This window comes from Chiloscyllium plagiosum, chromosome 24 (genome assembly GCF_004010195.1).
Source record: "Chiloscyllium plagiosum isolate BGI_BamShark_2017 chromosome 24, ASM401019v2, whole genome shotgun sequence".
NCBI lineage: Eukaryota > Metazoa > Chordata > Chondrichthyes > Orectolobiformes > Hemiscylliidae > Chiloscyllium > Chiloscyllium plagiosum.
In genome coordinates, this window is record NC_057733.1 from 22,334,445 (window position 1) to 22,361,013 (window position 26,569).

Sequence of the window (26,569 nt, forward strand, 5' to 3'; positions counted from 1 at the left end):
CTTTCTCTGGATTCTTGTTATCTCATTTCTGAAGGCTTCCCCTTTTCCAGCCGTCCCTTTACCTGCGAACATCTGCCTCCAATCAGCTTTTGAAAGTTCTTGCCTAATACTGTCAAAATTGGCATTTCTCCAATTTAGAACTACAACTTTTAGATCTGGTCTATCCTTTTTCATCACTATTTTAAATCTAATAGAATTATGGTCGCTGGCCCCAAAGTGCTCCCCCACTGACTGATCATAAGCTAAAGAAAGGCAAATACAGCCATCGTTGTCACCTGCCCTGCCTTATTTTCCAAGAGTAGGTCAAGTTTTGCACCTTCTCTAGTAGGTACATCCACATACTGAATCAGAAAATTGTCTTGTATGCACTTAAGAAATTCCTCTCCATCTAAACCGTTAACACTATGGCAGTCCCAGTCGATGTTTGGAAAGTTAAAATCCCCGACCATAACTACCCTATTATTCTTACAGATAGCTGAGATCTCCTTACAAGTTTGTTTCTCAATTTCCCTCTGACTATTAGGGGGTCTATAATACAATCCCAATAAGGTGATCATCCCTTTCTTATTTCTCAGTTCCACCCAAATAACTTCCCTGGATGACTGATCATAAGCTAAAGAAAGGCAAATACAGCCATCGTTGTTCGGAAGTGGATCATGGATGAAAACAAAACTCACTTCGTAGGCATACTTATAGAGCTGCACCTTTACTGCCTCCGTTTGTTGTGGATTTTCCGCTAACTCAAATAAGAAGAAAGGAGTCTTCATCCTATAAAGTGCCAAAGTAAATCAGACAAACCCTTATTGACCTGCAATTTCATCATTTTTGATCTAAAACACAAAGTGATATGTTAGAAACTAACATAAAGCATTTCCTGATTTTGAGGGGAGTTTCACACTTCTAACAGCTGTTGAAAGGCTTGATTCTAATGTTAAGAATTTGTTTCCTTGTTCAAATAGCAAAAGGTATTGTACTCATCAATGCCTTTCAGATCCTTAAACATAAAGAATATGCCAAGACCTCCATGAAAAGGTGATAAAAAGTTATGCAATGTCTGATTGTAATCGAACCCTTGGAACCCAGTTATATTCTCATCTATTATGCTGCACTCTGAGGATTAATATACAGTATTGCTAAAATGCACTTTCAGAATTGTATATAGAGACTCTTATATACTAACCAGGATTTTGTATAGCTGTAGTGAAACTTGATCTACTTCATATTTTAGTCTTTCTGATATAAAAAGGCTAACATTCCATTAGCCCTTTTGATTGAAGAGGGGACCCAGTGACTATGCCTTTAGGTACAAATTGACTGGGGCATCCACAGACTTCCTTCGATTCACAACCCTCATTAAGAAAATTCTTCTCATCTCAGTTTCATTTTGCTGACCCTTGTATCCTTTAATGAGAACTGCAGATATATCCTTGCATAAGGAGATCAAAGTATGCAGAATTCCAGACGTGGTCTCACCACAACCCCATGTAATTGCAGTAAGACTTATTTATACACCAATACACCATTTGCCTTTCTAACTAAAGAGTGGGAAGATGATAGATGGATAGGTTTTGAGAGATGTAGTCAGGAGAAAGGTTGCAACAGAGTGGGGTGTAGGAGAGCATGAAGAAAAGGGACAAGAATATCATAAAAAGGGACATCTATTAACATTCTTGTGTTTAATTGATGACAATGCTAACACTAGTTCCCATGTTTGAGAAATGCAGTTACCTTGCTTGCCACATTTCTTCATTTGCTATAGCTTCCCAAGAAGCTGGGTCAAACCTGTAAGAGAGAAACATCTGTTCACACTCTAGCATTTTTGCCCTGCATAGCTCACATCCTTTCTTACATGACTTGACTGGTCAAGATGTTGCAATGTCCCACACCCTTTTTTGCAACTCTAGCTGTGTCTAACAGACAGTCATAACTCTGAACAATAACAGAAACAGTTTTAGGACATAGTACTTATATTGTATTGCCACTGATCTAACTGGACTGAGAATCTAATCATCACCTTTTGATATTTATTGGCATCAACATTATTGAATTTCCCCACTATCAACATTCTGGAAGGGTTATTATTGACTAGAAATTGAACTGAACCAGCCATATTAATTCTGTGGTAACGAGAGCAGGTCAGAGGCTAGTAATTCTGTGACAAGTAACCTGCTTCCTGAATCTCCATCACCTGTCCATGATCCACAAGGTACAAATGATGACTGCAGCTTCAACACAACACAAACTCACCATCTCGAACAAAACACCAGCATCCTTGATTTGCATTCTACCACCTCCTTCAACACTGACAAGCTTCATTACGACAGATGTGTCAAGTCACCTACAATATGCATTGTAGCAGTCCTCCAAAGCTCCTTCAACAGCAGCTTCCAAACCCGTGACCGTGAACACTCCCACCTCCAAATTTTCTCTCCATGCCATACACCTGACCTATTTTGCTGCCCTGTTACTGTCGCTGGATGGAACTTTTGAATTCCCTTCCAAGCAGGACTGTGGGTGTCCCCACATCTGAAGGAAATGTTCGATTTTGAGAGTACAATAATGATTTTTCTTTGGCCTGCACAACAAGTTGACAGCAGGGAAGATAACCTTCCATCAAAGAAAGTCTAAAAGTGGACTTTTTGTCATCTGACATGAAGACAAGAAATGATCATAATTTGGATAGATAGCATAGTTATGGAAGAAATAATGCAGGGCTGGAGAATTAACTGAACAGCTTTTTAAAAACTGATGTGGACTTGAGGTGCCTGTCCTCTAAGCTTTATTATTTGAGCACCAATCCAGTGTTCAATAGCGAATGCCAATTCTGACCATAAATTTGCTTTGATCCTGCAGACGTTGAGAATGAATGTTGCTGAAAAACTAGTTCAAACCAAAGTCTGGATTCTGGATAGAGTCATAGAGAAGTACAGCACAAAAACAGATCTCATCCCATTTGCCAACTGTTGGCCCATTCCCGCTAAACCCTTCCTATTCCTCTACCCATCCGGATACCTTTTAAACGTTGCAATTGTACCAGCCTCTACCACTTCCTCTGGCAGCTTATTCCATACACGCACCACCCTCTGTGTGAAAACATTGTCCCTTAGGTACCTTTTATATCTTTCCTCTCTCACCCTAAACCCACTATTTCTGGACTGCCCAATCCCAAGAAAAAGAGTTTGACTACTTACCCTATCCATGCCCTTCCATGATTTGATAAACCTCTCTAAGGTCACACCTCAGCCTCCGACACTCCAGGGAAAACAGCCCCAGCCTATTCAGCCTCTGCCTATCACTCAAATTCTCCAACCCTGGCAACATCCTTGTAAATCTTTTCTGAACCCTTTCAAGTTTCACAATATCCTTCCGATAAGAAGGAGACCAGAATTACACACAATATTCCAACAGTGGCCTAACCAATGTTCTGTACAGCCACAACATGACCTCCTAACTCCTGTACTCAATACTCTGACCAATAAAGGAAAGCATACCAAATGCCTCCTTCACTATCCTATCTACCTGTGACTCTTCTTTCAAGGAGCTATGAACCTGCACTTCAAGGTCTCTTTGTTCATCAGCACTCCCTAGGACCTTACCATTAAGGTTTATAGGTTCTGCTCTGATTTGCTTTGCCAAAATCCAGCACCTCGCATTTATCTAAATTAAACTCCATCTGCCACTCTTCAGCCCATTGGCCCATCTGGTCAAGATCCGGTTGTAATCTGATAGCATCTAGGATGACAGTTTTATCCAAACTGAATTCAGACCCATATCCATCAATCTTATTTGCAATATTGCCTGACCTGCTACTCAACATTCTTGGTTCTGGATCAGTGGTGCTGGAAGAGCACAGCAGTTCAGGCAGCATCCAACGAGCAGCGAAATCGACGTTTCGGGAAAAAGCCCTTCATCAGGAATAAAAAGCTTTCCTGATGAAGGGCTTTTGCCCGAAACGTCGATTTCGCTGCTCGTTGGATGCTGCCTGAATTGCTGTGCTCTTCCAGCACCACTGATCCAGAATCTGGTTTCAGGATATTTCCTGTGAAAGTAGTGTAAAGTTCATTAACAATATTCTTTGAAGAACAGCGCACATCTGAAGTGAATGGAAAGGCAGTAATTCCAACCTTCAAAAAGAAAAAAATGAATGCAATAACTACATTGGACTTACTTTGTAAACGATACGCTGAAAGTAATTTTAACAAACATGGTACAGGACAATGGAAAGATGTAGAAATGTTATTTCGAGAAGAACAAAATGGTTTTAGAAAAGGAAGTACAAAAAAAACAATTATTTACCATGAGACAAATTTCATAGTAATTATATCACAACAAAACATGCACTGTTAAAGCATTTTCCTGAGTTTTAAAGATGTATTTGACATTTTATGGGATATGGATGCTCTAGAAGACGTACAGGTATTCCCCGCTTTTCGAACATGTGCTTTACACAATTTCGCTTTTACAAAAGAGTTACATTAGTCCCTGTTTTCGCAAACCGTAAGATTTTTGCTTTTACGAAAAACGGCGATACTTTTTCCCATATAAATCAAGCACTTTTGCTTTATGCCATTTTCAGCTTGTGAAAGGTTTCCTGGGAACGATCTATTTTTGGATAGCAGGGGCTGCCTGTACTGTGTTTCTGAGAAACTTGAAATAGAGTCAAAAAGCAAGGAAACAGACACTTTGGTCAAACCAGTCTGTGTTGTACATAATCCCAAAGTAAACTAGTCTCACCTGCCTGCTTCTAGCCCATATCCCTTCAAATCTTTCCTATTTATGAAATTATCCAAATGTCTTCTAAATGTTGTAACTTTACCCATATCCATCACGTCCTCAAGAAGTTCATTCCACACGCAAACCAACTTGTGTAAAAAATTTTACCTTCACGTCTTTTTTAAATCTCTCTCCTCTCACCTTAAAAATTCTCTCCCTCGTCTTGGAAATATGATTAGAAGAAAGAAATTGATTGGATGATGGGGTGACAAAAATATGGAAGGAGTTGAAAAAATAAACTGGACCTCCCACAAAAATATATGGAAGTTGGGCCAAATGATCAAAAAGATAGAGAAACTGAGTTGCTTTGCATGCGTGAAGAAGCATAAATGGTAGAAACTTCCTACAGCACATCGGTAAATATTTAGACAGCAACCGATAATTTCACTGAGGTGAGATAAGGGAAATGCAAAATCATCTGATTAATTTAATCTAGCATGGAAACAACAATAAATTTTGCAATGAATGATCATATTGGAGGGGTCTCCTTACCTGGCAAGAATGTAAATAATCGTAGTTTTACTGATGTTATAGAAATGGGTATACCGTGAGTGAGTGAATCTTTTAGTTCAGAATCTAAAACAATCTTCTGTAATAGGAAGCCAACCACGAAATGGCCCAAATTCCCTGCACTATGACATCCACTGTTCTGCACGATGATACACACCTGCCATACTCCTCTGTCCAGTTGTACATGTTCTTGGTGTGTTGGATCCAACTTTCTGGGCTGAATTGACTGGTAGAGTGAACCAGTTTCTCACAGACCCCCCAAGGCCAGAGAGAATAACTGTGCTTCCAGCTTGGGTCTCCTTCATGCAGTCCTATACACACAAAGATTTCCTTGCTGTAAAACATGCAAGTGTTAAGTGTGAGTGCATCACAGTAGTCAGACAATTCTAATATTTTTAAAAATATAATCCTATCTTCACTTAAACAAAAATAACCAGTTGTGACTGTTGAAATTGGAAATCAAGGACAATTACAGGTTCTAGTCCCATTTGTTTCCCTAATCATACAGTACTGGAGATCAGTGCTGAATAGTGCCACAAAATTCCAAACAGAATAGCTGGAGCTATAATAGTACTGAGCGTTGAAACACACTGAACTCAATAGTGTTAGTAACATTTTGTTTTTCTATAGACAAACATTAGTACTAACTGAAACATTTCACAACTTTGCAAAACAAGTGCCCAAAGACTTGGAACGTCTTGACAACATGGAATTAGATAGAGTAAAGCTCCATCTGCATTGTCCCATCAAACATTCAAGAGCAGGGATAACGTGGAGTTAGATAAACAGTAAAGGTCCTTCGACACTGTGCCATCAAACATTCCCAGATCAGGGATTAGTCACTGAGTGTAGTTGCAGTCTGAACCAGTCCAGTCTAATTTGATTGTTGTACATTTGTAGATATCTTTGCAAGAGTAACACTGCCAATTATTAGCCAGTGGCGATGACTTTCTCTTGCTGTAAATTCATCCTCATTTCTGTCTGGATTGTGGCTGACAGCAACTCATCAGCAATAAATTCCAAACAAACAGTCGAAACAGATTTCAATTTGGATGCCAGGAGTAAAATGCAGAGATATCACACCCCAGTGTCTGTATTTAATATCACAAAGGGCCTGTGTTAAACAATGTACACAGAGAAATCAAACCTCAGGGACCAAGTCCATTCAAAATCAGCAGCAAGGGTAAAATGATTTCTTTGTGGTCCTTTCTGATTTTCTCAGGGAATACTTGGTTTTCAGGGACTCTTTGGATCCAGAGATTTACGTTCTCAACTAAAGTTCTGTAAGCACAAATTTGCAAACTCAAAGCCTCCTTTAAAATGATACTAAAGGAACAAGATATTCTCTGCTGAGCAGGCAGCCAAAACAAGTGAATGGTTTTCCTTCATTTACCACCTTACCAACACCCCACACCTCCTTTGATGACTGATATAAAGAAAACAAGATTTACCATGTCAGACTTTTCTCAATCAACTGGACACCCAACTTTTTCCAGGTATTACAATGTCATAAAAATGTAGAACACACTGACTACAAAAAAAAATGTTTACCTACAAACGGACACAAAGAAAAACCTAAGAGGATAACAAAGAAAGTGGATTTCCCCTACAACTGTTTTCTCCCTCGACCCAGATCTGAATTCTTTACTTAATCCAGCAATAGTTCCTAAAACTGAAAACCAAGTTCGAAGAAGGTATTAAGAAAGGAAGAACACATTTTTTTTTGGTAAAAGTTGAAACATCCAGCTATGAGAAACTATAAAATAATCTGCTTTAGGCAAAGTGAGCAATGTTCCCCAAGAATGCTTTCTCCCTCCTTTCCCAAACACAACCATCTTGTTCTCCCCTTCCAAACCCCAGTTCTCCCATACTATTGCTCCAATCTCTCCAAACACAGGTTATCTCCCTCTTACCCTTCCTGTTTTCACAATCACAGCTTCTGTCTCTACAGCAGCAGCAGAGAAAACCTTTGTTTGGAGGAGTTGGACTGGCAGCTTTTGAGAAAAACTGAAGTCGCTCCTCAAATTCTGTCTCTGAAGCTTCTTCATTGTGGTTAAATGGAAAAACAGCAATGTCTTCTTCAATGCTTGTGACTTGTTTAACACAGTTGTCAAGGGAGCCATATTCAATGGTACTTAGGATTGAGGCTCAACAAATTCAGGAAAGGGCAACCCTTTCTTCCACAGTGAAGGAATACTGGATGTACTTGCCCACCATCCTGGTTTATTACGAGCAGTGATTAATAGATATATGATATTTTATTTATTCATTCACAGTATGTAGACATATCTGACTAAGCCACAGTTTATTGCCCATCCTAAATGCCTTGAGAAGTGGTGACGATCTGCCTTCTCGAACCAAGCAAGAAGCGAGTTCCAAGGTTACAATGCAGCAACAGTTCCAAGTCAGGATAGTGCTTAGTTAGGAGGCGATGGTGTTACCGTGCACTTACTGCTCTTATCCTTCTAAATAGTAGAGTTTACAGGTTTGGCAGGTGCTGTTGAAATTGTATTGCTACAGTGCATGTTGTAGATGGTACACACTGCTGCCAATGTGTGTCAATAATGGAGGGAGTGAACCTTCCAGATGGTGGATAGGATGCCAATATAGCTTGCTAGTTTGTCCTGGATGGTATCAAGCTTTTTAAATATTGTTGGAGCTGTACCCATCCAGCAAAGTGGAGAGTATTCTATCACATTTCTGACCTGTGCCTTGTGAACAGATTTTTTGGAAGTCGGGAAATGAATTACTCATTAGAATATTCTGAGCTTCTAACATGCTCTTGTCGCCACGACATTTATATCACTAGTCAAATTCAGTTTCTGGTCAGTGGTAGCACCCACAACATTGATAGAGAATTCAGTAATGGGTGGTGCTACTGAATGTCAAAAGTAGTTTGCTTATTGGAGTTGGTCATTACCTGGCACTCGTAGCATGAACATTACTTGCCACGTATCAGTTCAAGCCTGAATGTTGTTCATGTCTCGCTGCATGCGAATATAGATCATTTTAATTTTTGAAGAGCTGTGAATGACACTAACTATTGTGGAATCATTAGCAAATATGCCCACTTTAGCACTGTGGACCTTATGACCAGCTGACCACCAGACAACTGAGTTTTCTCCAACCACTGAAGTACAGCTCCAGAGAGAGTGGTTCTGATCAGAGTCTGAACTCAATACACCCAAACTCACTGCATATGGGATTATGAGGTAGAAACTCACTCTCTGTTCTCATTGAGTAGGTGATGCAGGTTGAATGTCACAGTCCCAGCAGAATCCTCTTGAATGATGGGGTTCCAGCGATTTCCCGGGAAATGGACATGTGGTAGGTGCTTGGCTAGTTTTGGTAAATACCAGTTATAGGTCATCATCTGCAGGAGAAATTGCGTTACATTCTTTAATGAGATTCCTCCAGTTGTGAAGCAGCTTTGGTAATAAACTAGAAAAGACCAATCACTATCTTTGGCCTCCTTGTTCCAATAAAGACAAACCTTGCTGATTCTTGCATTCAGTTCTCCAGTAAATTTTACTGATACAATGAGAATAGGTCTGATTAATATCAAACTTTCACCCAAAGAGAAACAAATCACCTTGGGGTAAGAGTTCAGAGTCATTCCAACTCTCTCCAGCCACCCTCCCCCTACCCTGACCCTCCCGTCATTCTTCTTCGAGGCTGGATTATTGATCATCCAACCCAAACAAGGGCAGGCCACAGGGATTCATGTGATTGAGGGGACAGGCAAATCAACACATCCACAATTTTGCTAAAAATACTTTTGTTCGCTATCTGGCTGTTAAATCAAGAGCTTGAACAATTTACATGTAGTTATGTTGCACTGCATGGTGGCAAGGAATGGAGACAGCTTGCAGCTTAGATAGATTGTGCCCTCACTCTGAACCCAGAGGAATAACATGCAAATGGTCAGCACAGGCAGTGTGTCACTGCTTAGACAATTCATTTGAATAGTCTATCTTGCTCACAAATCTCAAATTAAAGCTGAATCTCAAAATACAATAGCTTCCTCAAGAGACTTGAAGATATGGTTTGAGAACATTTTTGAAACTTTTGAATATGATGTTCCTGCTGCCAGTTTGAGAGGACCAATCTAAATTGTCTTGCTCAAACCCCTGGTCACTCCACTCCTACTACCGATCTCCATCAGTCCTCTCTTCCCACTCTGTAAGCCCAACTGATTCACGACAAGTACTGACTATTTTATGTTCAGTTGCATAAATCCATTCAAGGAGAAGTGAGATGAGCAGATGAGCAGATGAGGGCGAAATGGAATAGTGTGTCATGGTGGTAATTTAGATGAAATGAGATGGAAGAAGGCATGAGTGCAGCATAAACATCAGCATGAAATGTTTGTGCCAAATAGTCTGTTTCTGTGCCATACATTTCATATTACCTCCTGATCCACTAGGCTAACATCAGGTCTTTGTCCCTCACAATAATGGAGATATCGCAGGGAATTTCCTGGAAGATCTCCTCGAACCAGAATTGTTGCATTTGGAGGCAGGCTGCCCAACAGATTTCTGGCAAACGTATCCACAACTCCATTATTACTTTGGTCACAGATCCTGAAAAATAATTAGTTCATGTTTCAGAACAGAGCTTCCAAAGAAAATTCTCTCGATCACCTCAAGTCTCGCATTCAACCTTCGATCTAACTACAAAGAACTTTCCAAACGTTCAAAGATCAGAAGCTAGATGTGAACAGTCAGGAAGCTGGCACATGTTTACTTATCAACAATATAACATAAAAGGAATTTTTTTAAAATCAGCGGAGTAATATATTTTAAGTTACAAATAATCATGTGGTAACACAGAACTGGAATACTACTGTAAATGGCATTTTGTAAAAGCATTTCATCTGTCATTCATCAGGGCTATTCACACCAAATACCAGTGTAAAGAGAAAACAACATTTATAGTATGTGGGAGGAGAATGCTGACAGGTGAGCAAGTGGACTCGGATCTCTAAGCACATTATATAAAATACAAAAATGAACAAAATATTGCTTTCACAATTAACTTCACCCACCTATTCACGTCTTATTCATCGTATCCAAGATTTTAACCCTTGCTACAGATGTACATTCTTATTTCTTTCATATTTCATAAAATCATAAATTTTCTAAATCCCAATGCCTCTGTAGAATGTGATCTAGGCAGATCCTAAAATGTGAGCATTTTCAAAATACCAGAACATAAAATTGTAAACTGGTTTATTTGATATGAAATACATGAATACAATCACTACCGTATAGCCTAAGATTCTCCCTGACCTTCATTCATTCTTCCAAGTTTCAAGTATAGCCCCAATCTCAAAATCGCTAGTCCCTGTAACTCTCGCCAGGCTTCTTATAGCATTTCCTCCTCTAAGTCATTTTTCTTCTGCATGAACCTCCTCACATCTCTTCTTTTCCTTCTCTAATAATCCTCAGGCTTTTAAAACCAAATTCAAACTGGTCATAACTATCCTGGATTTTTACCATCCTCTCTTGCACACATCTGCTGTCCTGCCTCATTGTTTCACCATTCCAGTTCCTCAAGAAAAAAAAATAAGGAGGAGAAACAACCTTGCAGTTACATTTACTGTTTGGGTCTTCCGGTCGCCCCAATACATCACAATTAATGTACATTGTCACTGGTTTTATATGAAAATCTGGTAGGAAAATTACACACAGCAATTTCCTACAAATAACAATGAAGTAACAACCATATCATCTGTTCAGCTGGCATTAGATATGATATAAACCAGACACGAATGCAGCATCTTCATATTGGCTACAAGATCCTTGCTTGGACATTTATTTTCTGAAAGGCCACAACAGGCAGACAGGGGTTGGGGGGGGGGGGTCAGTTTAACATAGCAACCAAAATAGGGCACATCCAACATTTTGGAGTATTTTATTCTCTGGCCTGTCAGAGTGGACTTGTAACTACAACCTCTAGTGCAGAATTCTACGATGGAGCCAAGATAACATGGATTATCACCATCTGTAGGCAGATGATTTGAAAATTATTGCTCACCTGTAATTCAGATGGATTTGAAAAGCAATGAGGCTGATGACAAAGAGCCACTCTGCCCAGCACCACAGTGCCTTATTACCAATTATTCTCCGTAATACTGAGGAAACTGAAGCTAGACCACAGCCTGCCAGGACACACACCACCAAATTACTTTGTAACCAGAACCTTTCAACCTGCAGAAATAAAAACAACAGAAATGAAAGTAAATGATATCTCAATTTTTATTGTCAATTTATACTACTGGTACAATGTTGAACTTAGTTTAACTTGTGCAGTTGCCCAGTGAAAGAAGGAATAGATCTGTTGTAATGATTAAGATAAGCTGTTTTTGGGGATGTAATTGTGATTAATCTAGAGGCAGAGAGGACTGTTGACAAGACCCAGAACAAACAGTTTACGTTTTGTGACCAACGTTTGTGTTAATACTCCCACACCATGCCAACTCTCTTTATTCTCCATACTTATGACTGTATTGCCCCCTCTCAAATCTGTGCCCATTTTCCTATGATCCCAGTTATAAATACAAAAAGCATTCTACTGAAAAAGTAATTCACAAAACCCCTTCCAATCCTCTCCTGACTCCATCTCTCTGCCTTTGTTTCTCACCTTTTGTCCGATCATCATGTTCCTGTAACCCACCATTGGAAATTATGCTTAATTTAGATCCCCTCCCTCAATCCTTTACATTTCCTTTCCTTTACACCAGTGTTGTTGACAAACGTTTTGATCATTCCTCCCAATATCCCTTTCTTTGTCTTGGTTTCTTTCCTTCGGACATTATTCTTCACAAAAGATACTATATAAATGCAAGTTACCACTGTTGTTGATTAAACACACTGCATGTAGCTGCGTCTGTAGTTTGTGCAGGTGATTAAGAGCTAATTCCAACAACTCAAATGAAATCACAGGCTGCTTACATGTACAGAAGGCATCCAGTGTTGCAGTATCTCTCAAGCAGTTAAATACAGGGTGTTTGTAACATTGTTATTAGAAGCCAGTGAAATCATAGCAGAGAATCAGTCACTTCACAGAGCTTCTAGATTTTGCCTTGTATTCCCAACTTCTTCTCTCTTTCCCTCCAGCAGATGAGGAACCATAATTCTGCTTTCCATATCACAGTTTATCATGATCATTCCACAGGGACGAGAACAGAGAACTTACCACTGACTATTATATTCCTAGCTGGTTAGATGCTACGACCTTAGCTCCATCCCAAAAATTGTTCCTGAACTTCATCAGTATGTACTGTAGTCGGAGCAAGACGTTTCTGGCACACACACTCACTGCATAGCCACAATTAACAAAGGCCATACAGGAGTCACATTGGACTTGAAATGTTAACTGTTTTGCTGTTCACAGATGTTGCCAGATCTGCTGAGGTTCTTGAGCACTTTGTTTTTATAACAGAATGCTTTGCTGTATTGTTTAACTGTGGAAGCTCCATATTTCCTGTGGCAGGTACTCAGAGGAATGCATTCAGCTCTGGCCACTATGTTGCAAAGTAAACACCTGAAGCATCAGGTGACTGAGTGTAATAGTGATCATTTTTAAAATTAATTATTCTGAAGGTTCACTGGATCCAAAACATTAACTCTGCTTTCTCTCCACAGATGCTACTAGACCTGCTGAGATTTTCCAACAATTTCGGTTTTTGTTTGATTTCCAGTAACCACAGTTTTTTTAAAATTGTATTTGCTTGTAGCAGACAGTCGTTAATTGGACGCTCACTCAAATGGTGGCATTTTTGAGTTAAGGGGTGTTCACTTCTATTGTTTAACTCTAAATAAAAGAAAGACTAAAGATTGGATCTAATCCCATTTTTTTCACCAACCAGCCTTCCAGACAATATCAAGAGACATTGAGCAATGAGGGAATACTTTAAAAGCACAGACACTTCAGCCTTGACAGCAGATAATGGCAGGGGTATGAGAACTGAATTAACATAGCCAGAGTAATCAAGGTTAATCGTGAATCAACCGATGTGTGCAGAACAGGGTAATTGAGGTACAAATCAGTAATATTGGAAAATTTTTCTCCGTACAGAGTGACTATCTCCAGTCTGACTATGGGAGTGAAAACAAAGACTCTGATCATTTGAAATACAGTTGGATATAGTGTAGGGAGTTCTACGGAGGGCTGATGGCATTCATCATTTCTGCTAATCTTTCTAATCACGAAGGAAATGTCAGCTTATGTCATCATCAGTCCCTCAGTGGGAAACCCACATGGTGACTTTCATCCCTTCAGTCTGGTCTAGAATTTATATGTCTCAGTGACAAGAGCAGTACTGGAGCTGAAGCGCTTGCCTGTTCCTGCAAGCAAGTCTTTCACACTCTCCTTTCACACACTCTCCTTTCAACTGATTCTTTCCTGGGTTCACAATGCATCTATATTAAGGGCAAAGCTAGCATGCTTAATTAAGATGCCTGCTCATTAGATTGAGAAATTTTTATATCCATTTCAGAAGAACCAAAATGACATATACTGTCTGTGACTTATAGTGTGTAAATCAATCAGAGGTGCAACCCATGAATTCATCACATATTAAACAATGATCATCACGTTGTCAATTCGATCAACTAAAATTATGGGACACTCACCACTCCAACAAAGAGAGGTTTGCTGATGTCCAAGTTTGCTCTCCAGGAGAAGAACAAGGAGTAGGAGCAGAGCATAACAGTGAACAGCCACAACACTGAACGCTGAGAAAAGTTCCTGTAAATATATACCAATCATAATCCTCAACACAAGCACTTCTTGTAAGAACAACCACCACAAATCTACAAATATAACAAACCAGACAAATGGCTAGCTGTCAGATCAAGTCAACATTTCATTGAATGGAAACACACGTGACAAGGACACTATGGATTATGAAGTCCATAAGGGGAAATGAATCAAACTAAGTCCTGCTGCTTCATAGGTGCATGGTCCTGATGATATTTGGATTCCAGTTAGCACATCTTCCCATCTCTTTTCATTACTGTAAAGGAGCCATTGTATCCCTGTAAATCTAACCTACTTTTCAATCACTCCCAGGCCTGCGTGACATGCCATGCAAGCATATGATGTAACACCTACCTTTTTATCTCCTTTCTTCCCATTGTCAAGATCTAGAACAGATCTCCTTTCAGGTGTAACAAGAAATCACTTCTACTTCTTTCAAGTAGATGTACAGTATTCGCAAATCACAGTGATGTCCACCTTACACTGGATACACCAATTACAAATTAGGTGACCACTTCATAGACAGCACCTTTCAGTCCACGACAATGACCATGAACTTAAAATCACCGATAATTTTAATTCTCCAGTCCTCCTTGGAGCTCAGCTAGCTCCACTGTTCCAATGACATTCAATGGATGGTACAGAAGCAGCACTTCACTTTTCAATTAGGCACATTGTAAACTTAACGTTGAGTTCAGGTCATGATAACTGCTAACATTTTTTCAGACAGCATCTGTGAGCAATGATTCTGCTTCTCTTATTCAGACCTCTTCTCAACTCTTCTTTCTTCACGTCACATTACCATCACCTTTTTTCTACGTCACAATCCTTCTATTATTTAAGCACTCCTGCCTTGCACATATTAAGCATTTCTCCCCTCCACTACTTGTTTACAGTGGCATCTGTAATATTTTCCAGTTCTGGCAAAGGTTACTGACCTGAAACATCAACTCTATTTCTCTATTTCTAAATCCAATGTGCCCGGCTGAGTATTTTCTTTTTAGTTCAGATTCTCAACACGTGCAGCAATTTTCTTTTGATATTTAATTTACTGCTAGTTGTTCACAATATGACTCAATGTACAAGATGCGTAGCTATTGAAGTGAGCCTTATATATGTAGAGCTTATGGGCAGGCCAGAGGGCTAAAGTAAGAGTCAAGAATCAATGGTATCAGTGGTGCCAGAAGCACCCTCATGATTTTCCCTTACAGCTGCTTGTGACCCATATTCACTTGTTGGAATAAAAAGAAAGGTATTGATTTCTCACCCACATCAAATGATTTCTCATCCCATCTCACACAGTGGAGGTTATAAATTAAGCTGCAGTTACCATCACCCTGTGAGAGTGGAGCAAGTGTTGCTGAGTACTTCAAATGTACATTCACCGTGAGCTCTAGGTTATACCTTTTAAAGCCCTGTAGTATGATGGCAGTGAGTGCCAAGATTGCTCCAATTGTTGAAAGTTCATTCTTCATTTGTGCCATCTGAAAACTATGGTGAACAGAAAGATCCAAAAATTAGCTCCGCAAAAGATTAATTTATTAAGATTCCTTCTCTGCTTCTCCTCAGTTGTTCTGTTCAGTAAATCAATACACAACCTGCCCTTTCAATCAGTTCCTTGAATTCATATAACTCTTTTCATTTAAAGTTTATCTTCTGGCAATAAGTATTCTTCCTGCACAATGTTAGTGTCCCTATCTGTAAGCCAAGAGGCCCACTTTCAAGATCTACTTGCTTCAGAGGTAATAACAACATCTCTGAAAAGGTTCATGAGAAAATACCAATACTCTGGCAATCATCAACTGAATGCACTGCAAAGTTCTTCAATCAGAACAAAAAATACCTGCTACCAGGATAGAATGTGTTTTGGAGAGAATTAAAAAGATCTGTACACCAATGGGTGATGTTCCTGATTCAATCCCTCTTTCCAGGTGTATGTATTTTAAACAAGGGTGGGGATTGGGTGGGAAAGGAAAATATTTTTGATTTTGTAGCACTTGGAATTATTTTAAATACATATTGAATTTACGGAGCTATTAGAGTCCAGGCATTGATAATACTTGCTGGAGGTTTTCACCCAAATAGTTATAATGAAGAACAGAAATACATAATGGTTTCTAATGTGAACAGCATGATTCACCCAGGAACCAATACGGTGACTGGGGAGGCACTAAAATAAAACAAAGTAAATGCAGATGCTGAAGATCTGAAACAAAAACAGAAATTGCTGGAGAAATTCAGCAGGTCTGGCAGCATCCGAATTTGTCCTGAAGAAGGGCCACTGGCCTCGAAATGTTAACTCTGCTTTCTCTCCTCAGACGTTGCTGGTCCTGCTCAGCTTCTCCTGCAATTTCTGTTTCCCCAAGCAAACTGCACCACACCTTTTGTTGAAGGCACTTTCTACAATCAGCTGTTGCTCACCTCAATACCTGCAGCAGCCCAGAACCAGACTCAGATTTAGCCTAGAAATAAACAAAGTCCTTTCAGGAAACATTTTTAATTTTTCTGAACAAACAAAGCATTAAAAACAATTTGGTCTTCGGAGATTCTGAGAACGGAGGAAGACTGGTTACCCTGTCCAATCCCTTGCTCTCAATTGGTATCATTACCCTGTCCAATCCCCTATTTCCCTAGTGGGTGCCATCACCCTGACAATAGTATAAGGCAAAGATGTTTTGGAGAACAAGCAAGGTAAATGAACTAGTGGCTCGAGTATTAGAGAGATTGCAGGATGAGTCAGGGATGGAAAGGTTAAGTGTTGAAGTGAGCAACTGAGCAAGAGAGCAGCAGGCAGTGAGGAGAGGAACAGTGCTTTTATTTCACGGAAGAATGAATCAGAGTTGGTGTTGGCGTTGGTGTTCTGCTTTGCAAAGTTATCAGGTACGGGGATGAGGAAGTGGTAACTATAGGGAGGACTGAAAATCAATGACAGCTCCTCATCAGAGTAATATACACAAATACTGAAAAGGAAGGTTTACTTGTACAGGGTTTTTTGGACACTTCTTTACTTCTTAAATTTCTGACACTGGATAAATGCTCACAAACCTCTGTCATTTTCTCCAAGTTTCAAAGCTCAACAGCCTATCTCCTAAAGCTCAGCATGAAACTCGACATTTTAGACTTTACCAAATTGAATGTGCCATACTCCTCCCGCAGCAGGTGAGTGGTGAAGCCTCTCAAAGTGGTCTGGTCTCCCCAGCTCCAACGTGCTCGATTGAGGTAAGACGAGATGGGCAGATAAAGATAAGGCAGCAGACCAGCTCCAAAACACAGGCCTAACCTTGGTATGGCCCTCACAGACATCTCCTGCACATTCAAGATACAACAAAGCACAATGGTATATTTGTGATTCAGTCACAGAGTCAGAACAAAGATACTGCACAGAACCGACATGGGAAAGCAGTATCCAAATGGCCTGGACAGAGAAATGAAAACAAATGCATATTGGAGAAGAATGGGGGAAAGAGAAAGTCTGAAAAAGTCAAAAGAAGAGAAAGGTTAAGCGGAAGGGAGTTATCAGGAGAGAAGTTAAAAAGAGGGTTGTGTAGGACAAGGTTAGAGAGAAAGATAGCGGGGGAGAGATTAAAAGAGTAAAAGACAGGAGATATGAAAATTAGGGGGGGGGGAAAGAGAGAGACTGCAGGAGTGTGGGGGAACAGAAGAATGAAATGACACTTGTGGGAAGGAAATAGAGTGGAAAAGATCAATGTCTTCAGAGAGAAGGTGAAAATGAATGACAGTTGGCAAACATGAGAAGCTGAAACTTGGTTGACATTTTACCTTCTCTCTTTGTAGTCTAAACAACACCCAGGGCACGATGCACATCACATAGAGAACAATGGTATGCTGGTTACACAGACTCAGGCCACAAGTGAATGCTCCCAACAGAGAAAGCTACAATTTGAAACAACACATTATTAGACTGAGTGTAGAGCTTTCCACGTGAGCTAGAAATATTAACAGAAAGGCAGGCAACCTCCTGTCTGGTATTTAACCCCAACCACCAATCCAAAACACTGTTACATGTGCCATGGGATTGTCAGAGGCCAGTCATGGGTTGAAACTGGGCACATCAACAAGAGATTTTACAGGACTCTGCGCTGTGCTATCATCATCAGGTTGAGCTCTACTGAAACAGATCTGGCCCGTGTGAGAGAGCCTTAAAGACAGAAGCAGGCTTCAGATTTTGTCTGGTTGGGCTACCAGTGCCCAAATTTACCCCACACTGTTGTTGATTTTGCTTGGTCATCTTCCTTATTTTCCCTCAAGGCCATCACTTATCACACTGGTGTTCACTGACATATACTGATTCCTGGTCAAATGGCACCTTAATCTAAAAGCCTTGTTTTCAAATCCTTCAACAGCTCATCCCTTCCCATCTCTGTACTATCCTCCAAAATCAAAATCCTCAAAGTACTTATGTCCACCTAATTGTGCTTGTTTCTTCATCTGATTTTAATTCCTTCTCTGTCAGATGACTTGGCTTTAAGTTCTGGAATTCTTGCAGTACACCTCCTCCCTCTCTACTTCACTCTCCTCCTTTAGGACAGTCCTTAATTAGCAGGCTGCCTTTAATTCCTTTTGTAACAGTTTATCCTTGTCCCTTTCATCTCCGGAAACAGTTCATTCTAGAGAGAGTTATTGCTGATTATTTCAATCGCCCAATCGTTAGTAAAGTTTTGGAGTTTACACCATCGCAGGCTAAACCTTTGGTCAAAGCAGCACGGTGGCTCAGTGGGTCGGTATTGTGCCGAAGGGCCTGTTTCCATACTGTAGAGAATCAAATCTAAAGTAAAGATCTTAAATCATCTTATGTGGTTTACTGTTTTGTAATACCTTTGCAAAGAGCCTTGAGATATTTTATTAAGTTCATCTTTTTCAGGTACCAAGTTTTGCAACATTGGCGATCACTGCTGTCCAACCTTCACGGTCTTTACTAACTGCTGATCTCAGTCCCCTTCTCCCTCTCCAGAGCTGAGGAAGAATTATGCCTGAAATGTTGACTCTCTTGCTCCTCAGATGTTGCTTGTCCTGCTGTGCCTTTTCCAGCACCACGCTTTATCAACAGATGCTCTAGAATGAAATGTCACATCTATTTGGGGTGGAGGGTTTCAGGATATCTGGCCAGGCTACAGACAGACACACAATCTTTCTTCAGTCACATACCACGCTTAAAGCAATCTGTTGGTGGAGATCTTTCAGTATAAAATGACACCTTACGTGCCTGCGATGGTGTAAACTCCAAAACTTTACTAACTATTGAGCGCTTGAAATAATCAGCAATAACTCTCTCTAGAATGAACTGTTTCCGGAGATGAAAGGGACAAGGATAAACTGTTAGAAAAGAAATTAAAGGCAGCCTGCTAATTAACCATCCCTGAGAAGGAGGAATCAAAGCAACAAACTCCTGAGAAAGAGGAGACAGTTAACATTAAGTGTAAGGAAGAATAGGGAAACTACTCCTGATAAGAAGGCAAGTCACAGAGTTCTTGGCTCCAGAAGTGTAGTCCATGATGGGGATGAACAGGTCGAAAGGATTACCATTGATGCCACATCAGAAACTTCACAAGAAAGAATTCAACTGCAGGATTCCTCAGTACCAGAAAACAACACAGAACAAGGATTGAACCCTGAACATATCCAGAAACAGAATGTGTTGGTCGGAATTGTTGCTAAATTCTACCATTAAATGGGTAATAGCTAAGTTCAGTTGTGAGATTCAAGTTGCTTCCTTGAGAGGTCTTATTGTGGTTGCTACATGCAATAAAGTTTAAGTAACTATCTCAACATTTGATTGTCTGAGAGATTTCCTAATAATTAGGCAAATTAAAAAGGTAGCTTGTTGTAATTTATACAGAACATGTTCTTTTAATTCTTACCTCCAAACTGAGGAAGGTATTTCAGGTCCAACTGTATGAGGAGAGACTATTGCTGACCAACCTACGCTCCTCTGGAGTTCCGTAACTAACAAGGACAATGAGATGTGTGGTTGCTCAACACTCAATGAAGACGTTCACTGTTATAGACCAACAGACAGAGCTCAGAAATACTCTGAATCAATGACACTTATATGCAATGGATTTCCTAACGATCAATGAGCAGGTCCGCAATTGGTCAATGAACTAGGTATGCAAACACTGTCCCTTTTCTGAATGATTTGGAGATGCCAGTGTTGGACTGGGGTGTACAAAGTTACAAATCACTCAACACCAGGTTATAGTCCAACAGGTTTAATTGGAAGCACTAGCTTTTGGAGTGCCGCTGCAAAAGCTAGTGTTTCCAATTAAACCTGTTGGACTATAACCTGGTGTTGTGTGATTTGTAACCTTTTATGAATGAATGCATGAGCAATGATATTGGGACTAAGGACAGGATGATGATATTTGAATCATTTTTTGTCAAAAGACTTAATAAATTAATACAACTGTTCATTTGCCAAACCCATTGCTAGGCTGCAGCCACTCCTGATCTACTTCACAATAAACAATACTTCAGTGTTTGTGATTCGAAGCCTGTCTCAGCCAATCCCCTGTGAAACACTGTTTGCTGTTTATGGGGAAAGCAAGCAACAGAATATACCTTTGACCTTTCCTGTGCCGTTGCTGCTGTACTGAATCGAACCGTCAGGACCATGAGAAGGCTAACAAAAAAATTGTTCAAGGTGAAAACCTCAGCTGCAACGGACCACTGCCATGCCAGCCGGGAAAAGCAAAAGAGGCCAGCAGCAAGAATTCCTCCAGAGTATGAATTTGACAACCTGAAACATATCAAATGAGATGTCAGAAACATGGGAACAAGAAAAGGCTATTCAGCCCATCCATCCTGAATAGATGATGGCTGATTGATGGCTCAACTCCATTTATTTCCTACTGTGACATTTCCATGACAAAATCTCTATTTTTAATGACTTTAACTAAAACTAATGAAAAGAAAATCAGCTGTCATTTACTAATCGATCACACAGCCATCAGTGCAATTTGAAATAATTCAATTATGCTAAAAACCATGCACACCCATCACCCAACCCCCATTCACTATAATGGATAATTGCCCAGTTTCACTAACACTGACACCCGACCTAACCCTCTGGATGATGCCCGTATAATTAAAGGCATCTGATCAACATGGGCAACCTCTGCTGGTTGACTGGTGAGTTATCAGGGTGTGGGGAGAAATGGGGAAAAGGGTGTTGAATGAGAGAGGGCAAGAAATGTTTGAAGCCTGGCAACAGCCTAAGTAACAGTTAGATCTTCAGCAAAAAACATTAAGTTGAAAGGACACAGAAAGATAGGTTCTGACCTAATGCAACTCTCACACTTTTAAAATGTCTTCATTCTTGTAATTCACAAAACACTAAACCTTTTTTCTCAATTTCTCTCAAAGCGATAGCTAATCCCTGATTTAGCCATTCTTTGAGGCTCTATCCGTAATGTTGAAACCCCATTTAGAGAGGTGAATGGATTCCATTTCTCTTCCCCTCCTCTAATAGTCACAAAAAAGTTGAAATATAAAAAGGGGAGGTGATACTGCCATTATAACTCAGCATCAGAAACAATCCAGTTAGACCTCTCAATTAAGAAATGAATAACTAGTTTATTAACACAAGGTCTGTCATCCTTCTCAAAATATAACACGTAAACAGACAACATCCAAGCCTGAGATTGGTGTCTTAAAAGTACTCTGGTGGAATAACAGTTCAATTCATGAAAATGAATTGTTCACAGATTTCACAAATATTTGTCTGTCACCAATGCCATTTTACAAATATGCTGATAACACTGGGGTCTTCCTGGATCAATTACAGCTGGCTGTGTATATCTAGAATTTTCAGTTTCTAATCGAGATATTCAGCATCCAGAATATTTTGCATCTGCATATATTAATTATGTTGATGGAAACCAAGAGCAGCAGAACAATAGTGAAAGATTCAGTGAGTGGATAAAACTTTGACAGATGTTCAATGACCAAAGAAAAAGACAGGTCATCTAGTCTGATCCAAAAAAAGGTGAATCAACTTTCTATCAAGGAGGAAAGATGGAACAGTGCAGGAGCAGAATGATTTTGGAATTTGAGTACAAAAAAAAATTCATAAGGTTGTACTCAGGCACAAAACATAATTTCTGAATTGAATGTTAGCACTTACCTGAAGGAGACTGGAATAATGCAGGAGTTGCATAGAGCTCAAATATAATATGTCTGAAGTAGTGCATTTTAGTATTGAGTATCCCAACTCAGGAAAGTCATACTGGCCTTGTGTTTATATAATAGCTTCAACATAGCAGCTTATCCACCTCCCAGGAGTGATTGAACAAACAATACATCAGTGTCAAAGGATTTCAATCATGAGGACAGATATTTTGATTGGAGTTATATTTCCTTAATTGAGATGCTTATAGTTACATTAAGTTTATTGCATTAAGATTGCAATCGAGAACAAGACAACGACTAGGAAACATTGCTTCCATTAAGATTGGTGGAAATCTGGAACTTTACCCCAATAAGTGTGCATTGCATCTGGAGTCACTAAATAATTTCAAATCAAGATTGACAGCTGTGTATTGGCTAAGCAAATCAAGGACTATGAAACCAAGGTTGGTGGACAGAATTAAGATATTGATCAGTTACAATTTAATGGAATGGAGGAATAAGTCAGAGGAGCTGAATGACCTCCAAGTGTCAGATAACCTGACTGAAATTCTGATAGGAGTGCCTGTCGAGATAGAATAGGATCCTCTCTTGGACTCACCTACCAGCCGCCTCAAAGAGTAGTGGGGCTGTGGCTGCTCCCAGCAAAGCATTCAAAACATTGACTCTGAAAACAGGGGAGCCCAGTGGAAGAATGGTCATTGCCAGCCTGGCGAGGATAGTGAATAATGGGTATCCAGGAGGATGTGCCACCTGAAAAACAAGAGGCCAATGACCACCCAAATCATCCAAAACATAACATGTCCAAAACCATACCTGATCAAGCAACAGCAGCCTGTACCCACCCTTATAGGACGACCATTCTGGTCAAATGCACCGAGAGAGGAGACAGTCTTTCGTGGGATACAATTTACCACAGTACCAAACCCTCACCAGGTCAGCATGGAAAAAAAACCAACCTAGACTTCTCCACTTAATGCTCACTTAACCCACATCTACTATTGCCATTTCTTACAACTTCCATATCCCAAGATCTTGACCAATAATAAGGTCAATCACTTCCTTCTGCCTTGTCCACTTAGTTTTTCTTTCTTTCCCAAACCCAAAATGCTCAACATAGATTCCTAGGAAAAAGCTCCCTGAGCTGTGTTCCAAATTTCCAGTGCCCTGATTTCTGGGTTACACACTGAATAGTCAGTCAGCTCATCCACTGCGTTGTATCTCTTGCAAGCCTCACTGTCTTGCTGGTCCACTTATTTTCATTCCCTCAAGTCAGAGGACTTCAAACTCAGCACATGTAGCACAACTTGTCAGATCATCTGGCATGGAAGAGGTGAAAGACTTGGAATGGTAGCAGCAGTCAAGAGGGAAATAGAAGCTAGGTTGAGACCATGCCTCTTACATTGCTGCCAGTACATCAACCTCTTAGCCTGTCACCAGGCACCAGTTACCTGCTCCTACCATTTTTCAGTTTTGTTTTTACTTTATCGACTTGACTTCCATGAGATCCACCTAATGATCCCTGGATTTCCGAGGTCCCTCATTAAACTCAGTGTTCACCTGTTTCATGCACCAGCCACTCTGCATTTAACTCATAGTAAAATACCATCTCTGTCATCAGCTCACTCTTCACTCTTTCATTCTCTTATAGCCCTTCACCTCTAAACTGCTTTCCTTCAAACAGCTCACCCCAACTTTCCCGCTTCCATCCCATGTCTTCAACCCTTCTTGAGCTCTTGGTGCTCCTTCCTATCCATCACTCCCTGAACCACCCACCCAAGGGGCAGTATCTCTTTCCTCCTTGTCACATCTCTCTCATTGTCCAACATGGGCCACCTCTCAGTTTTACTTCCAATCCAAAACAGAGATAAAAGTCACCATTAACAGGATTCTCTGACTCTACACCAGGAATTGGGGAAATCTCACATCTTTATGCTTGCTTGCTAATAGCATGCTGGCCTTCATAACAAGAGGGATTGAGTATAGAAGCAAAGAGGTTCTTCTGCAGCTGTACAGGGCCCTGGGGAGACCGCACCTGGAATATTGTGTGCAGTTCTGGTCTCCAAATTTGAGGAAATACATTCTGGCTATTGAGGGAGTGCAGCATAGGTTCACGATGTCAATTCCTGGAATGGCAGGACTATCTTATGTTGAAAGATTGGAGCGACTGGGCTTGTACACCCTTGAGTTTAGAAGACTGAGAGGGGATCTGATTGAGACGTATAAGATTATTAAAGTATTGGACACTCTGGAGGCAGGAAACATGTTTCTGCTGAAGGGTGAGTCCCGAACCAGAGGACACAGCTTAAAAATACGGGGTAGACCATTTAAGACAGAGATGAGGAGAAACTTCTTCACCCAGAGAATGGTGGGTGTGTGGAATGCTCTGCCCCAGAAGGCAGTGGAGGCCCAGTCTCTGGATTCGTTTAAGAAAGAATTGGGTAGAGCTCTCAAGGATTGTGGAATCAAGGGTTATGGAGATAAGGCAGGAACAAGATACTGATTGAGGATGATCAGCCATGATCATAATGAATAGTGGTGCAGGCTCGAAGGGCAGAATGGCCTACTCCTGCACCTATTGTCTAATCCCATTCTTTCCCCCCCAAAACCCTGCCGTTTGTTCAAACTGACTCTTGAAACCATAATCCCATGAGTTATGTCCCTCACCCCCCCGGGAAGGGGATCTGGGTAAAGGAATAAAACGCCCAACTTCAGCTTTTCACATTGTACCAGGGTCTCTCAATCACCGGCATCAACAGAGAAGCTGCAGGAACTCACTCACCCCCAGTTCGCAGGCAGCAGTCACCAGCTCTCCTGTGGGAACAACAGCAACATCACAGTGACTGAGAGGAGCAACACAAAAACAACAACACCCAATTTCTCACAAACTCTTCCCCTCCCCCCGGGCTCAGCACTCACCAGAGTCACCCCCGGGCACCGTGCGCTGTACTGTCCGCAGATAGACAGCAGATACACCACCGAGAAGGAGCAACGGGCCGAAGCCCGACCCCGGGCCGCCGCCGTTTCCAGGGAAACCCATGGAAACCAGGGACCCGCAGCACTTCCGTGAACACAGCACTATGGGCAGTATTAGGCCGACAAAAAAACCTTAAAGGGGAGGGTATTAAAGAGCCCTCAGCATTTCCAGTGGCAGACACAATAAATAGCAGCTTGGCAATTAGCCAGAAAATTTAACAGTTACAGTGAGGATGACACTACTGCCCCTAATTCTGAGAAGGATTAAAAACATCAATATCACAGCCAAGCTAAAGAAAGTTTCGAGTGAACTAAATAGTAGGAATTGGCTGTTGTCACTGATTCTCACCCATAGGTGTCAATAGCTAGGCAAGATTTCACTTCTCCTTGCACACCAAGGAATAGAAAGATTGTGGGAGAGAGAGAAAGGCAACCATAATGATCCTGATGCAGGCTTCAATTAACAAATAGCAGGGGAGCAGCATGGTGGCTCAGTGGTTAGCACTGCTGCCTCATAGCACCAGGGACCTGGGTTCGATTCCTACCTCAGGCAACTGTCTGTGTGGTGTTTGCACATTCTTCCCATGTCTGCATGGATTTTCTCTGGTTTCCTCTCACAGTCTGAAGATGTCCAGGTCAGGTGAATTGGCTGTGCCAAATTGTCCGTAGTGTTCAGGGGAATGGGTCTGGGTGGGTTACTCTTTGGAGGGTGGGTGTGGACTTGTTGGAAACAGGCCCTTTGGCCCAACAAGTCCACACTGTAGAGAATCTAATTTAATCCCAGACCTGGATTTTAACATTTGGACCAAGCTCAGATGCAGACCCCTGAGGCAGTGCCCACGCCCCAATGTATTCATTTGCTGAAGGTCAGTAACATGATCCTGACATGTGGACAACAGTTGACGAGCAGCTCTCTTAAATAGTCTCATCCTGAGGTTTCCTGCATATAGGTGTATTTAGAGCTGGAAATGTGTTGCTGGAAAAGCGCAGCAGGTCAGGCAGCATCCAGGGAACAGGAGAATCGACGTTTCAGGCATAAGCCCTTCTTCAGAAATGGGGAAAGTTTGTCCAGCAGGCTAAGATAAAAGGTAGGGAGGAGGGACTTGGGGGAGGGGCGTCGGAAATGTGATAGGTGGAAAGAGGTCAAGGTGAGGGTGAAAGGTCAGACTGGGGTGGGGGCGGAGAGGGCGGGAAGAAGATTGCAGGTTAGGAAGGCGGTGCTGAATTCGATGGATTTGACTGAGACAAGGTGGGGGGAGGGGAAATGAGGAAACTGGTGAAACCCGAGTTCATCCCTTGTGGTTGGAGCGTTCCTAACCGGAAGATGAGGCGTTCCTCCTCCAACCGTCGTTTTGTTGTGGACTGACGATGGAGGAGTCCAAAGACCTGCATATCCTCA

At 41.0% G+C, this 26,569-nt stretch overlaps 1 protein-coding gene across 3 annotated transcripts in view; it reads right to left on the minus strand.

Annotated features, from left to right (window-relative positions):
• Positions 1–25,287, minus strand: part of tmem260 (transmembrane protein 260) — a 32,062-nt gene extending 6,775 nt beyond the window's left edge. Inside the window, exons 1-15 of one of the 3 annotated variants that reach the window (XM_043714548.1) lie at positions 25,114–25,287; positions 24,977–25,008; positions 22,796–22,947; positions 20,629–20,806; positions 17,830–17,943; positions 17,176–17,355; positions 16,471–16,511; positions 15,454–15,540; positions 13,923–14,037; positions 11,323–11,495; positions 9,695–9,866; positions 8,508–8,656; positions 5,441–5,617; positions 1,729–1,782; positions 678–768 (exon numbers count right to left, since the gene is read on the minus strand). In XM_043714548.1, the coding sequence (XP_043570483.1) occupies positions 678–768; positions 1,729–1,782; positions 5,441–5,617; positions 8,508–8,656; positions 9,695–9,866; positions 11,323–11,495; positions 13,923–14,037; positions 15,454–15,540; positions 16,471–16,511; positions 17,176–17,355; positions 17,830–17,943; positions 20,629–20,806; positions 22,796–22,947; positions 24,977–25,008; positions 25,114–25,234 (1,836 nt within the window). In that variant the 5' untranslated portion in view covers positions 25,235–25,287. The remainder of the gene's footprint in view (positions 1–677; positions 769–1,728; positions 1,783–5,440; positions 5,618–8,507; positions 8,657–9,694; positions 9,867–11,322; positions 11,496–13,922; positions 14,038–15,453; positions 15,541–16,470; positions 16,512–17,175; positions 17,356–17,829; positions 17,944–20,628; positions 20,807–22,795; positions 22,948–24,976; positions 25,009–25,113) is intronic. The other 2 variants (XM_043714550.1, XM_043714551.1) reach the window with 2 other exon arrangements.
• Between the last annotated feature and the right edge of the window lie 1,282 nt (positions 25,288–26,569).